Source organism: Scomber scombrus, chromosome 2 (genome assembly GCF_963691925.1).
Source record: "Scomber scombrus chromosome 2, fScoSco1.1, whole genome shotgun sequence".
NCBI classification, from domain to species: domain Eukaryota; kingdom Metazoa; phylum Chordata; class Actinopteri; order Scombriformes; family Scombridae; genus Scomber; species Scomber scombrus.
Genome location: NC_084971.1, coordinates 18,221,418 through 18,234,029, shown reverse-complemented (window position 1 = coordinate 18,234,029; position 12,612 = coordinate 18,221,418). Strand labels below are relative to the sequence as shown.

Sequence of the window (12,612 nt, the reverse complement as noted above, 5' to 3'; positions counted from 1 at the left end):
ATTGTAACATATGGCTAACTTATACCCTGCAAAACAAGAGCAAAGCTGCTTCACTTCCATTAGAGGTGGAAATTATGACACACTTAGCTGATTCAAATAATTTGGTTCTATTCAGTTCAAAGATTTGTTTTCTGAGTCTATTGCGGGTTTAAGCTGCTAGTTCAGTTAAACCATTCCTACAAGTACTGTTTAATAGGTTAATGATAAAAGAGAATCAGACAGAGATCTCATTTCTGTAGTCCCTTTCACCCTTATCTATGTGAAAAGAATGGTCTACATTGTGTACATGTTGATCTAGGCGCCACTCTACCCAGTCAAAAAGAGATAACATTAGCTTCATAGTCATTCAAGATAGCAGTACCATTGCTTTAATAGGAAAGCTGGGCTAACAGCACATAAAAGGCCATTATTCAATCATAAGAACATAAAGCACAGAAAGAAAGAACACCGATGACAAGTGATCATTGCATTCGTTTGTTTTATGCATTTCTCGTAAAACAAATTAAAAGTAGCATGGGGACCAACACTGTTTTACATATACACTCTCCCATTTTGTAGCTATACATAATCTTTAATAATGTTCCCGAGGTGCTCCAGGATCTTTCTGTGTCCGTGGATGCAAGGCTGCACTGAAAGGTCCATGCTAGTAGGCTGTTGAGGATGTGTGATTGGAAAAAAATCTTTAGGGTGAGCCTGGGCCTTTGGCATTGAGGGATGCAGGGTCCACATTCACCAATATCCGTGTCTGTCTTAATCAAATTGCTTGGACACCATTACCCCAAAAACATTCAAGGCTCTCTTTCCATGCTGATAAACCTCAACCCATTCATATATATGTATTTGTATTTTTTACTTGTAGACAACGAAGCTGGGTTTTCATGAACAGAAATAGCAACCCCTTGTCTTTTTTCTCTTGATAGGTCTTTTTTGCTTTGTCCTTGGCATTGGGTACTAGACTGTAAGACGTTAATGTCATTGTTACTGACGAGTTTAAGCTCTCTAAAAACATAATCGTTAACAACAAAACCCCCCCCCCCCCAATTGTCCTGGAATTGAACAATCATCATTTATACAAGTCAGTTCTGAAAATACAATGGCAAGTGACATTTTACACCAAATTTCATTGGGAACAACAAAAAATATATTTCATTCCCCATCTGATTTGTTCAGCTTATCAAATGCAATAACTGGTTTGTTTACTTTGTAGCATCGTACCAACATTCACTGATTTCAATAATGAAGTTTTACAAAGACATAAATATAGTAGGATACAATACAGTAAAAAATACAAAATAAAGTTGATATAGTTTTCTTTAAATGATAATTTACCAGAGGCAAACCCAGAAACGGATCCTTGACACTAGGCAAAAAACACTAGAATTACCCCCTGAGGTCAAATGATAAAAGAATAGCCATGTCTCAAACCAGGCCTTATAGTCCCAGCTAACTCACTACTTTCATATTATTCAGAAGTAGTGTACTATGTACAGGACTATAGGCAAAATGTAGGTGTCCTGTGTGACACAGTTAACATGTACTGTGCAAGTGCACTAGTTTGGGTGTTATTACTACACTAGCTGGACTGTGAGACATTACGCTTGAAGGAAAACTTGAAGGCACAATTATCTGAGGCAGCATATGCCTCGAGAATCAAACACAACAGTTGTGGTTTCAAGGGAGCAAGAATCAGAAAAGGTAAGGAAAAAAAGAGATAAGACAGTTTACAGTTTCAGGTATGGTTTAGGTCTGAGAACGACGAGGCAGTGAATCAAGTTAAGGCCAAATTACTTAAGATCGTCCAATCAGAACGCTCCAACAGTAAAGATGATGTTAGACCTGGCAATACGATCAGTTTTAATACCAGAACTCTTCTCTATATGTTTTCATAGCCTGGCTCGCTACATAGATATTTCTTCTCAAGGTTAAGTCAATTATATTAAACAAGGCTTTTTTTGCTATTCTTTCAGAGGTTGTTATTATGCACAATAACGTATAAATGTATGTTACAAGAATATACATGGGCTTCAGTCTATAATATCTCAGTAAGGAGTACATCCAAGCATTCAGGGTGAGGACTTTGGCTTTGAAATTTAGTCTACATATGCACAAATATGAAACACACATAGAAAATGCACCATAGAAAAAAAAAGGACATGGAAAATAAAATAAAAACTAGAAATGGACTAAATGGCTCACACACACACACACACACACACACACACACACACACACACACACACACACACACACACACACACACACACACACACACACACACACACACACACACACACACACACACACACACACACACACACACACACACACACACACACACACAGATCCACTGTCATTTATGACCATTTGCTCACTCAGAACCATTTCCTGTCAAAAAAGTAACACAAAAAAAAGATGTTTTCAGGATTTCCCCTTTTCATACCCCTCACAATTAATCTGTGTTCACAGACTTGTTCAGGGTTGAAAAGGAGCAGGTAATACAAAAACGGAACAAAGACGGGTTTGGAGGGCTTCAAGGGGTAAAGTTCAAGTTTGTCATTCCTCATGTGCAAGTCAATATAAAAATGCTACAACTCGTACAACGCTCTTGTCAACAAGACAGGTTCAGGGCATGCCAAGTTCCCCTGTAGTTTGCTAAATAAAAAGGGGCTCGGAAATTGGCAGGACAGCTTTCTCAGTCAGAGACGCAATGCACAGTCTCCACTCCCTGTATTTTTTTTCTAAAGCTCTTCACCTCTCCCTCTGTCTATTCATTTATCTGAAGGAAGAGCAACTGTGGGAGTCTGTGTCATTACAACTAGAGTCAAAACAAGATCTCCATCCTTTGTCTCTTCTCTCTTATGGCAGAAGAGGCATCTCCCTCCTTTACTCCACTCCACAATCTTTCATTCCTATGACATTGGCTTAGGTTGGCTATCCCATTCGTTTTTCTATCTCTCCATGTGTCTCTCACTCGCTGTCAGTCTCCAGGTCTGAGTCAGACCAATGCACTGGGCTCAGTTTCCCATGGCGCTGGGCGTACTCGATGACTGCTGTGTAGCAGAAGTAGTACTGGTCCCAGGTCTGGATGCTGAAAGCCCTTTGTGTACGCATCCGCCTCACTGTCTGACGGACATCTACTGTACCAATGTCCTCCAGCCGGGACAGGCAGATGTCCAGCGTACAAAATGTGCCTAGCCGAGAAGCAAAGGGGAAGGCATGGGTGGACAGGGAGAAAGAAAGACAGAGAGGTTAGTCAAGGGAGAGCTTCACAATTATTTACACTTCAAATTTTCATACCACTTAGCCTGTAAAAATGAATGATCAACAACAGAGCTGCTATCTGAAAACTTTCATTATTTTTGAAAATTATTTTTCTAGTCTGTCTGTTGTTTATTGTCGGATTTTCCAGCCAACACATACAAAGAAAGCACAAAATTCCTGGTTCAAATCATGCTGAAGGGCCTTTTGTTCTCTCTACTGTTGCTGAACACTGTTTATAAACATCCAGTACATGGGGCAGCAGTCGCTCATGTGGTAGAGCTGGTTTGCCTGTAATCTGCCTCATCCTGTGTCACAGATGCTGAAAACCAAACTGCTGCCAGTGTAAATTAGCCTGCTGGCACTTTGGCTAGTTCAGTACGTGATGTGAACCTCAATTTGGAGGTTGTAACGGTCTAATGAAAGTCTCACTACATTGATTACTGGCCCAACATTTTCCTGTAGAGTTTGCTGAATTTTTAGTAAAAGATTTAACAATAAGTTTGTAGATACTTAGACATTTTGAACCACATTCACAGTGGTCCAAATTATATGTTTTTCCAAATTTTTTCAATTTTTCAACAGAAACTCCATCTGCAATCCAATCTGGATTCTTTTGGTGTCTTCTTTCACACAACTCACATAAGTAATGTGCTTGTGTCCACTTAAAATATGGTAAAAGTACATTTGATGCATTACACCTTTTTGACATTATCCAATACCATAATAATGTGTGTGTTTACCTGTGCGGCCGATGCCGGCACTGCAGTGTACAACCACAGGAGGCCCTCCTGGGGGCCCTGTCCAACTGGAGCCCAGACTCTGGACTGCAGCGTCCCGCCTTTGAAGTACATGCTCACGGAAGTCCAACATGGCAGAAGCACTCTTGGGCACCCCAAAGTCTGGCCAGCTCACATAGAGATAGTGGCACACTTCCCGTCTCTCACCAGACTGAGAACAAAAAGATGATGATATTAGACTCTTTCCTTTGGTTTGTCACATACAGTATCAGTTTTAAGTTCAAGAAAATGGGAGGGTGTGTCCAAACTTGTGACTGCTACTATAAGTAAATATGCAAAATGGTGATATCTTCAAAGTGTTAGACAATAATATAATTAAAAGTGAATTTTGAAACATTTCTACATTAAAAACAGTTTTAAGGAAATTTTATTACCACAACTTGTCAGACCATGTTCAAGATTTTTCATATTGCAGTCAGTGTGACTCACTCGAGTGTTGTAAAGCTCAAGATGGGAGAGTTTGAAGTCCTGGAACACCTGGATATGAGTGTTCCTGACCAAAAAGTATCCATGCTGCTCAGCTCTGCCATCCTCAAGAGGCCAGTATTGCCCACACTTGACACGTCCACGCTCCACCACCCTAAGACACACACAAAAGTACACCCTTTAATATGATCACCAGCTTATCATGAATGCCATTACTTAGTCTATCGCTGCATCTCTAACAAACAACTCACTTCAGAAATCTCACCTGGTGGTCATGACAATGATAAGTACCATCTGCTCCCACACCATACGCCAGAAGTCACCAAAAGTTTTTGGCAAAGGACCTGAGGGACATAGATAAGTCTGTCAAACTGTGGTAACACCTGACTGTACCCTGCTGACATCTGAAGGGGACTGAGACAATATTGAACAGGACAGATGTCAACAGCTTCTCACCCTGAGTAGCAATGTAGGCGTTGCTCCTCTTGTACCCGTCCATGAAACTGGCATTAATGTAATCTGATGTCTGGAAAACACACATCGTAAAAGAGGTGAGACTTACTGTTTGGTGTGAGGATGTACTGCCTCCTGTAGGAGGAATTAGGTCATTACTACTGTAGTTTTAAGTGTTCTGCATCATGTAGACTTCAGTTTTTTGGACGATTCCCTTACAGGCGTCAAGCTGTTTCTTTAAAAGTCAATCCCAACATTTTGTACTGCAGCCATACAAACGTTTTGTTTTGTTTAAGCGATTTTACAACATGAGTCTTCTACTCATAGCTTTGACAATAATTTGTATCAGTTAAAATAACATTCCCTACACACAACACCAAACCCAAAACAACAAAACCCTGGTTGCAAAAAAAAAACACATAACATTTCTTTTAAACCACACAAAAGCCAGTAGATAAGGTAAAGACACCACCAAAGAAGGAAATGCTTTATAGAAATCTTATATCAACAGGCAGTTGTATGGTGACCGTCTGTATTTAGAGTGGAAATTGTGTAACAAAAATTACTGTGTTTAAATGTTTCTTATATGGAATGGAGGCCTTCTACACTGTAAATGTAACTTATCTTGACAGGAGTTATCAAACCATCTACAGAGTCGTGTAATTTGTAATGACAAGTTAAATAAATCCAGGGATCTCAGGAACATTGAGTGAACAAGTGTGATGAATTAATTTTTACCTCATCGTCATCATCACAGAGCTGGCAGAGTCGCACTCGTGACTGGTCCAGGCAGAGAACATCACTGTACCTGTTCTTTATCTGATTGGACAGTGTCCTGTAAAAACAGTGAGGTAACATGACAGATTGAATTTGAGGGCTATTGTATTTTTCTGTCGATGTTCCTTCAACTGGCAACATAAACTGAAAACAATGGAAGACACGGAATAATGAGGAGGCGGATAGATAAAACATATGTCATCAAAGAATAGCTTACTTGGAGTAGTCAAAGGTGCCTGCTGGCGGCTCCTTGCGGATCTCCTCGTACTCCTGATAGATCCCCTTCTTCTTCTGCCTCTTCACATGCTCCACCAGCTCATGCACTGTCATTCCTCCCGTTTCTGGCATGTGAACAGACACCTCCATGCAGTGCTCCTCGTCATCAGGACCCCATGATGAGGACAGTGGTGGGGACTGGGAGCAAGGCTGGTGGGGTGGTCGAGGCAAAGACTTCTGGGGCAACGGGGGTACTCCCTCCTCTTCCTCACCCTCCTCCTCGTCCACCTCTTTCACCTCCTCATTCTGAGATCTTTGGGCCGATTCTGTTTCCTCACCATCCTCTGTATCTCCATCACTTTTCTGGGAAAGTGGTGTGTCAGGGGGCGTGTCTGACTGGGGAGGAGCTTGGCGGCCACGACCATTCATGTTAGCATTGGGGCTAGAGCCACTAACAGCCATGTTGGCCCCACTCACAGCTGAGCCGTTCCAGTGTTGGTGGTTCCCCTGCGGCCTGTTTGCAGCAGAATGTGGGCTCTGCTGGTACTGGCCTGGGCCTCGAGTCCTGCCTTCCACCACACCACAGTGGTTGTGTGGGTTGGCATTGCTATCGTCGTAGCAGTTAGAGTTAGCCACAGCTAGCTCAGAACCTAACTGTGTATTTATATGGGTGTGGGACAGTGTAGCACTTGTATTGCTGCACTCCAAGCTGTAAGAGCGCAGAAGGCTTCCCACACAGTCGTGTGTGTCATGTACTTGTGTATCACCCTGAACAGTATTTGTGTGTACGTTGACACACGACTGGATCCATGCCACATGGCTATACTGGGATGTCCCACCCAGGTGTTCAGGGAGGGAGGAGACTGGGATGTGACTGGCCAACTCATGAGCTTTCACAGTGCACACCTGGTGAATGGAGAAGAAATATTAATAGATCAATAACAAAAATGATGTGTAACTATTACCTCTAGGTAAAAATATACATACCCTCTCTCTCAGCTTCTCGCGTACAAAAAGGCGGAGAACCGCAAATGGTGCTCGAAACCAAAGAGGTGATGACACAATGAAGACACATTTTAGACGGGCTGGAAATGCCCCCTGGGGAAAAAAAATCAGATCAAAAAATGTAAAATGTTGATCATTGCAGACTAACTATAAGCAGAACTAGAAAAATAAAAAAAGAACATATAATGTTCTTTAATATTTACCTTTAGCAAATTGAGGATCTTGACACAGAGCTCATAGTCAAAATTCCCATAGCTGGAGTTGGTCATGTCGTAAATAAATATGAGCCCATCTCTCTGAGTTTGCAGACTGGGAAGAAACAAACGAGATTTACAAATTAAGAGAGAAGGATGTAAATGGTCGAAACTCACAAAGGCAATACTTTTTTATCCAGGTGCTTGCAAGAAGTCTAACATAAAGGATTCCATGTTGACTGACAAAGAGCAAGATAAGTCACAACTGGAATATGAGGAGAAGGACTAAAAAAAAAAAAGGAAGGAGATGAACAACAACAAAGTAATCAGGGCAGATTTTAAAAAAGCTGTATGTATATATATATATATAAGGGGTGCATCACCTCTCTATGGCTTTGTCCAGCTGATAGATGATGGCCTGCAGCACAGCTTTGTGGGTGGTGACGTCTGGCCGATGGAGACGAGCAGTGAAGAGCGCTAGAGCAGCACCCTTCGCATCACGCCCAGGCTGGTAGAAACATTATTGGGTCATCATGTATGTCAATGTTAATTCACTGCACTTCTACCATACAGTATGTGATTTCTGAGATTTGACTGCTGATATTCTATACATAGAATGTCAAGGATATAAACTGAGTCAACATGCACATGCTTTTATTTGATCTCCATGCATAAAGACACACTAAAACAAGCATGTGTCATTGACTTGCACACACAAACTTTTTCTTCAATGAACAGCGTGTACACCATATCAGTGTATCTTCAGATGTAACTGAAAGGAGGCTCATAATAGCTCACCACTCACCAGGACTGTAAATTTTCCACTCAGCAACTCAGAGCGTAGGGGCTCCTCGTCAGGGTTGATATTGATGATCCCCTCTTTGATTCTTGTGTTCTAATATTGATAAATAGTGGTAGAGGAGGGAGAGAAGGGGAGTCATTAGCCTGTGGCCAAAATAGCAAACCTTAACCCAAACAAACAATAACATCAGACAACATTATTAAATTGATTTTAGTTGCATGCCATTAACGTTCATGTTATTTATTCCAACTATATATATGCAACAAAAAGTACCACGTGCAACCTCAGCAGCTGTCTGACACAATATTAAGAAAAATACAAGAAACAGTTTCACAACGGTGGTGTTTGTTGCTTGGTTTTGTGTTATTTTTCATTGAGTTCAGGCATTTATGTATTTATGTCCATGCTTTGTATGGGTCTGAACTAACACCTCAGTGGACTAACTTTCTCACTTAAAGACACTGCGTATTCATTCTTAGGATTAGAGCATAGTTATCCTGAACTAAATAACAGATTATTGCTCATCACTCAGACATCAAAACTTAAATACTTTCAGATAAAACTTTGTCATTATTAACATATGTGAACAGCTATGTACCCACCAATAATTATAATAATTTAATGTCATGATTACTTCTATTGCAACTTCTAATTTGCTCCAGTTGACTGGTTTGCAGGAAGCAACCATGAAAGGAACTCAACAAACGACTGCATAATTTTTTGATCAGACTTCAACGTGCCAACATAATGCATTTGTGATTAAAAACAAATAAGGAATCACTTTGCAGATCTCACATGGATATGTCACAAAGAAGGGGTTCATGGTACACGGATAAGCATTCAATAGCCACAAAAAAAGGGGAATCAATTCTCTAAAACGTCAAGGCACACTCCTACATCAAGGCACTAAATTTAAAAAGCCTTTTTTTCTTCTTCTTTTTAAATTTTATTTTATTTTTTTACAGTAGCTACATGATAAAAACAAGACCAACACGTACCACTTAAAACCTTGTTTGAAGCCCACCAAATAGGCCTGAAGGTTAATCTATAGAATATTTTCACAATTTAAAGTTTACTCGCAATATTGGTAAGAAAAATTACAATTAGAGATCTTTCCCAAATCCTTTATCCCTAATTGAGCCTGGTGGTGTCTTGTGGATGAAAAAAAGTAAATGGTGATCTCAGTTGTGTCACTAATTGAAGTGTTGCTGTACCTTGTATGCTTGGAAGAGGTCGATGGCTCTGGAGACGTCAAATTTGCGGGCCATGAGAAACTTAACAGCTGTAGGTTGGGAGACGAGCCCAGCACTGTGAGGCTGCTCCCGGCTACGCACCTCACTCAGGAACTCCTCCACAACCTAGAAAGACACGAGGGAGAGGAAATGGATAGGAAAAGGTGAGTCGGGGAGAGAATACAGGCTGAAAAATTGTAACTTGGGCAGAAGGGGAACAAACAGAGTTGGGGAAACTGTTAAAAAATACTTTACAAGCTTGGAATTTAGGGGGTAGAGGAAAAAGAAACAGAGAGAAGATGGGAACTGGCATGACAAGGAAAACACAAGCCCCCTCAGCTTTGTAGTCCTTTCCCTGCCAAAGTTACAATATTGTGTGATACAGATGGTAGCAGGCCGTGCCCCTAGAAGATGCCGTGGATGAGAGCATTCATACGCCAGGAGACAACAGCCAGCTTGTTTTCACCCAAGTGAGCTGCATCTGTCCTCCAAATATGTAACCAGCACGAGGAGAGTCAATGAATGGGCACAACAGATGAACTCAACAGCCACATACAAAACCTAAAATTTACTTTCATATACATTAGACAAAATATGCAGCAAGTCAATCTCAGGGTTCCCTAAGGTAATTGTTTAGCAGAAGCATAAAGCCATCCAGATCCTGACAAATCTCATTGTTCTGATCAATGCAGTTATTAAATTACAGCTTAAACAATGAAGAAATAACATATCTTACCTATGACTGGTAATGGTTTATCTCATAAAATAGAGTAATTGATCAATCCTCGTGGGGAAAGTACCTAAACTATAATGATGTTAGTAGAGTTGGTCTTTATTTCAGATATAATGGGACCGCTTTGAGATAAAACATTATGGGAAAGCACATGACAATATATATTTAGACATTCATTCTGCCACAACACCTGGGAATTAAAAATGTTTGAGGAAGGTGGGGCTGATTTCATCGGCAAGCTACAACTACAAGCATTGTGAAGAGCAACTGTCCTCAGGCAGTTAATCAGTTGACTTTACAGGACCAGGGAACGTGATGTTCAAATCTGCAAATCTGGGGAGTAGTAATTTGGTTTATTAACCAGGTAAAGGGCTGGTTCACAATTTTTCTAATCTTCCTAAAAACAACAGTCATTTATCAATATGAAAACTGAAATAGGTCTACAGGGAAACAATGTCTAAAGAAGGGTACTTTATTTTATTTAATTTTTATTTAAACAATATATTCCTAATCCTCCCCTCCAGGGATTACTACAATCTACCTAAAAAGACTGTACAAGTAGCAGATATCCACTTCATATGACTAACTCTACCTGCTGAAGCCTGATATAAGCTTAAGATAAACATTTAAATGCATTTTTGCACAAAATGACTGTGTGGACACTGTGGATTTTGGCCCCCATCACTAATATTAAAAGCTTATTTGAAGGGCCTCTTTTCATGGCCAGTATGAAGAGGAGGAATGATTACAGCAAAGAAAACCTTCTTCAGTGTATATATGGACACCTGACTGCTAAAATAGACTTGGAAAATTGTGAGCCTATCCTTTAACCTTGTGAATGCTTGAATAAGATAACACAAGTAGCTAACGTTATTAGACGGAAGCTGTCATCGGAACTGCTGCGTGACATTTCATGTGAGCTATCAATGTCAGGCCTACCCCGTTTACTAGAAAGTGATGGTAACAACAATGCTCAGAAACGGAGGCTCACTTCTGCGAATTCTCGCCCGTAAATCTGATAGGCTGGACACTGCCAGCTAGTCAGTGTTAAACGATGGCAGTCATGATCTCAAGACTGTCTTAACTGTGTCATCGGACATAATGGCAATCGACAAAATAAAGCAACCATGGGTTGGATATTTATAACCTTCACACTTAGTCCAATATAACCTTACTCCTTTGCAAGTCAACAATAGCTATCAGCATTAGCTAGCGGCTAAATTACATGTGGTAGCTGGATGGCTAACGAGGCACTACAAGCCACGTTGATTGAACAAACGTTAGGTCACCGAGTATTAATAGTTTAACATTAACGACATGAACATCTCTATGTGGTCCATGTGCAGCTGGGTTATCAAGGCAGCGAGTATTGGAGACACACAGCCGGTGAAGTGATCCCGACTAGTGCTGGCTAACGCCGTCATGCTAACACACGCTAACTGCTGTCAGTCACACCGGAGGAGCGGACGGGCCACGGCTGTTTACTACCCCGGGAACGACCAGCGTGACAGAAATATACCACAGAAACCGCCCAATAGAGGGGAAACTGAAGGTGACATGTGTACACACTGTACATGATGGGAAAATGTGAGAAAAATCCGTCAATAGACCCTTACCAGCTGCTCCTGAGTTGTCAGGGCTTCCGCCATCTTGAAGCCTCCGCAACGTCGCAGCGGGCGCGCCCACCAGCCGCTCGCTCACGCCCTGCAGCTCGAGACAGAGGGTCCCGCCCACAGCCATTCACTTTACCATAGATCAATAACTACCATTCACTTTACCATAGATCAATAACTGTTTACCATTCACTTTACCATAGACCAATAACTACCATTCACTTTACCATAGATCAATAACTGTTTACCATTCACTTTACCATAGACCAATAACTACCATTCACTTTACCATAGATCAATAACTGTTTACCATTCACTTTACCATAGATCAATAACCTTACCATTCACTTTACCATAGATCAATACATGTTTACCATTCACTTTACCATAGATCAATAACTACCATTCACTTTACCATAGATCAATAACTGTTTACCATTCACTTTACCATAGACCAATAACTACCATTCACTTTACCATAGATCAATAACTGTTTACCATTCACTTTACCATAGATCAATAACCTTACCATTCACTTTACCATAGATCAATACATGTTTACCATTCACTTTGCCATAGATCAATAACTGTTTACCATTCACTTTACCATAGATTAGATCAATAACTTTACCATTCACTTTACCATAGATCAATAACTCTTTATCAATCGCTTTACCATAGACAGATCAATAACTTTACCATTCACTTTACCATAGATCAATAACTCTTTATCAATCGCTTTACCATAGACAGATCAATAACTCTTGACCATTCACTTTACCATGGATCAATAACTCTTTACGATTATCTTTACCATAGACAGATCAAAACAGGTATTTATCAATATATTTTACTACTCTTGGGTATTTTATTAAGTTTACAGTATCTGTTTATCCATATTGTCCTTGCTTAATAAATTATATATACTCTAAATATGCATATATATTAACAGAGTTTACGTGGACAAAATCATTTTATCCACATATTTAAACATGTTTATTTTATTTATTTGTCAGGAACAATGAGCAAGAGTTGACTATCATCTGTTGTCCCTGCACAACACAATATAGCCTTATTTACAACAATAGATTATTATTATTATT

The 12,612-nt window shown here is 40.3% G+C and overlaps 1 protein-coding gene across 1 annotated transcript; it reads right to left on the bottom strand.

Moving 5' to 3' along the window:
* Nucleotides 1–1,060: 1,060 nt before the first annotated feature.
* ptpn9b (protein tyrosine phosphatase non-receptor type 9b) lies at nucleotides 1,061–11,551 on the bottom strand. Its single transcript, XM_062429307.1, has 13 exons — nucleotides 11,513–11,551; nucleotides 9,146–9,289; nucleotides 7,935–8,024; nucleotides 7,513–7,637; nucleotides 7,139–7,244; nucleotides 6,918–7,028; nucleotides 5,932–6,836; nucleotides 5,676–5,772; nucleotides 4,941–5,010; nucleotides 4,750–4,828; nucleotides 4,488–4,638; nucleotides 4,002–4,209; nucleotides 1,061–3,191 (listed from the first exon to the last, which is right to left on the bottom strand). Exons 1-13 carry the CDS (start codon nucleotides 11,543–11,545, stop codon nucleotides 2,968–2,970), a joined length of 2,343 nt encoding a protein of 780 aa, XP_062285291.1. The 5' UTR covers nucleotides 11,546–11,551; the 3' UTR covers nucleotides 1,061–2,967.
* Nucleotides 11,552–12,612: the final 1,061 nt, after the last annotated feature.

Excerpts from the sequence above, each read along its gene's own strand:
- ptpn9b (XM_062429307.1), bottom strand. The coding sequence starts at position 11,545 with ATGGCGGAAGCCCTGACAACTCAGGAGCAGCTG. Across the intron at positions 7,245-7,512 it reads CTGGACAAAGCCATAGAGAG|TCTGCAAACTCAGAGAGATG; the intron begins GTGATGCACCCC and ends GTTTCTTCCCAG. Across the intron at positions 3,192-4,001 it reads TGCCGGCATCGGCCGCACAG|GCACATTTTGTACGCTGGAC; the intron begins GTAAACACACAC and ends CTTCTCGGCTAG.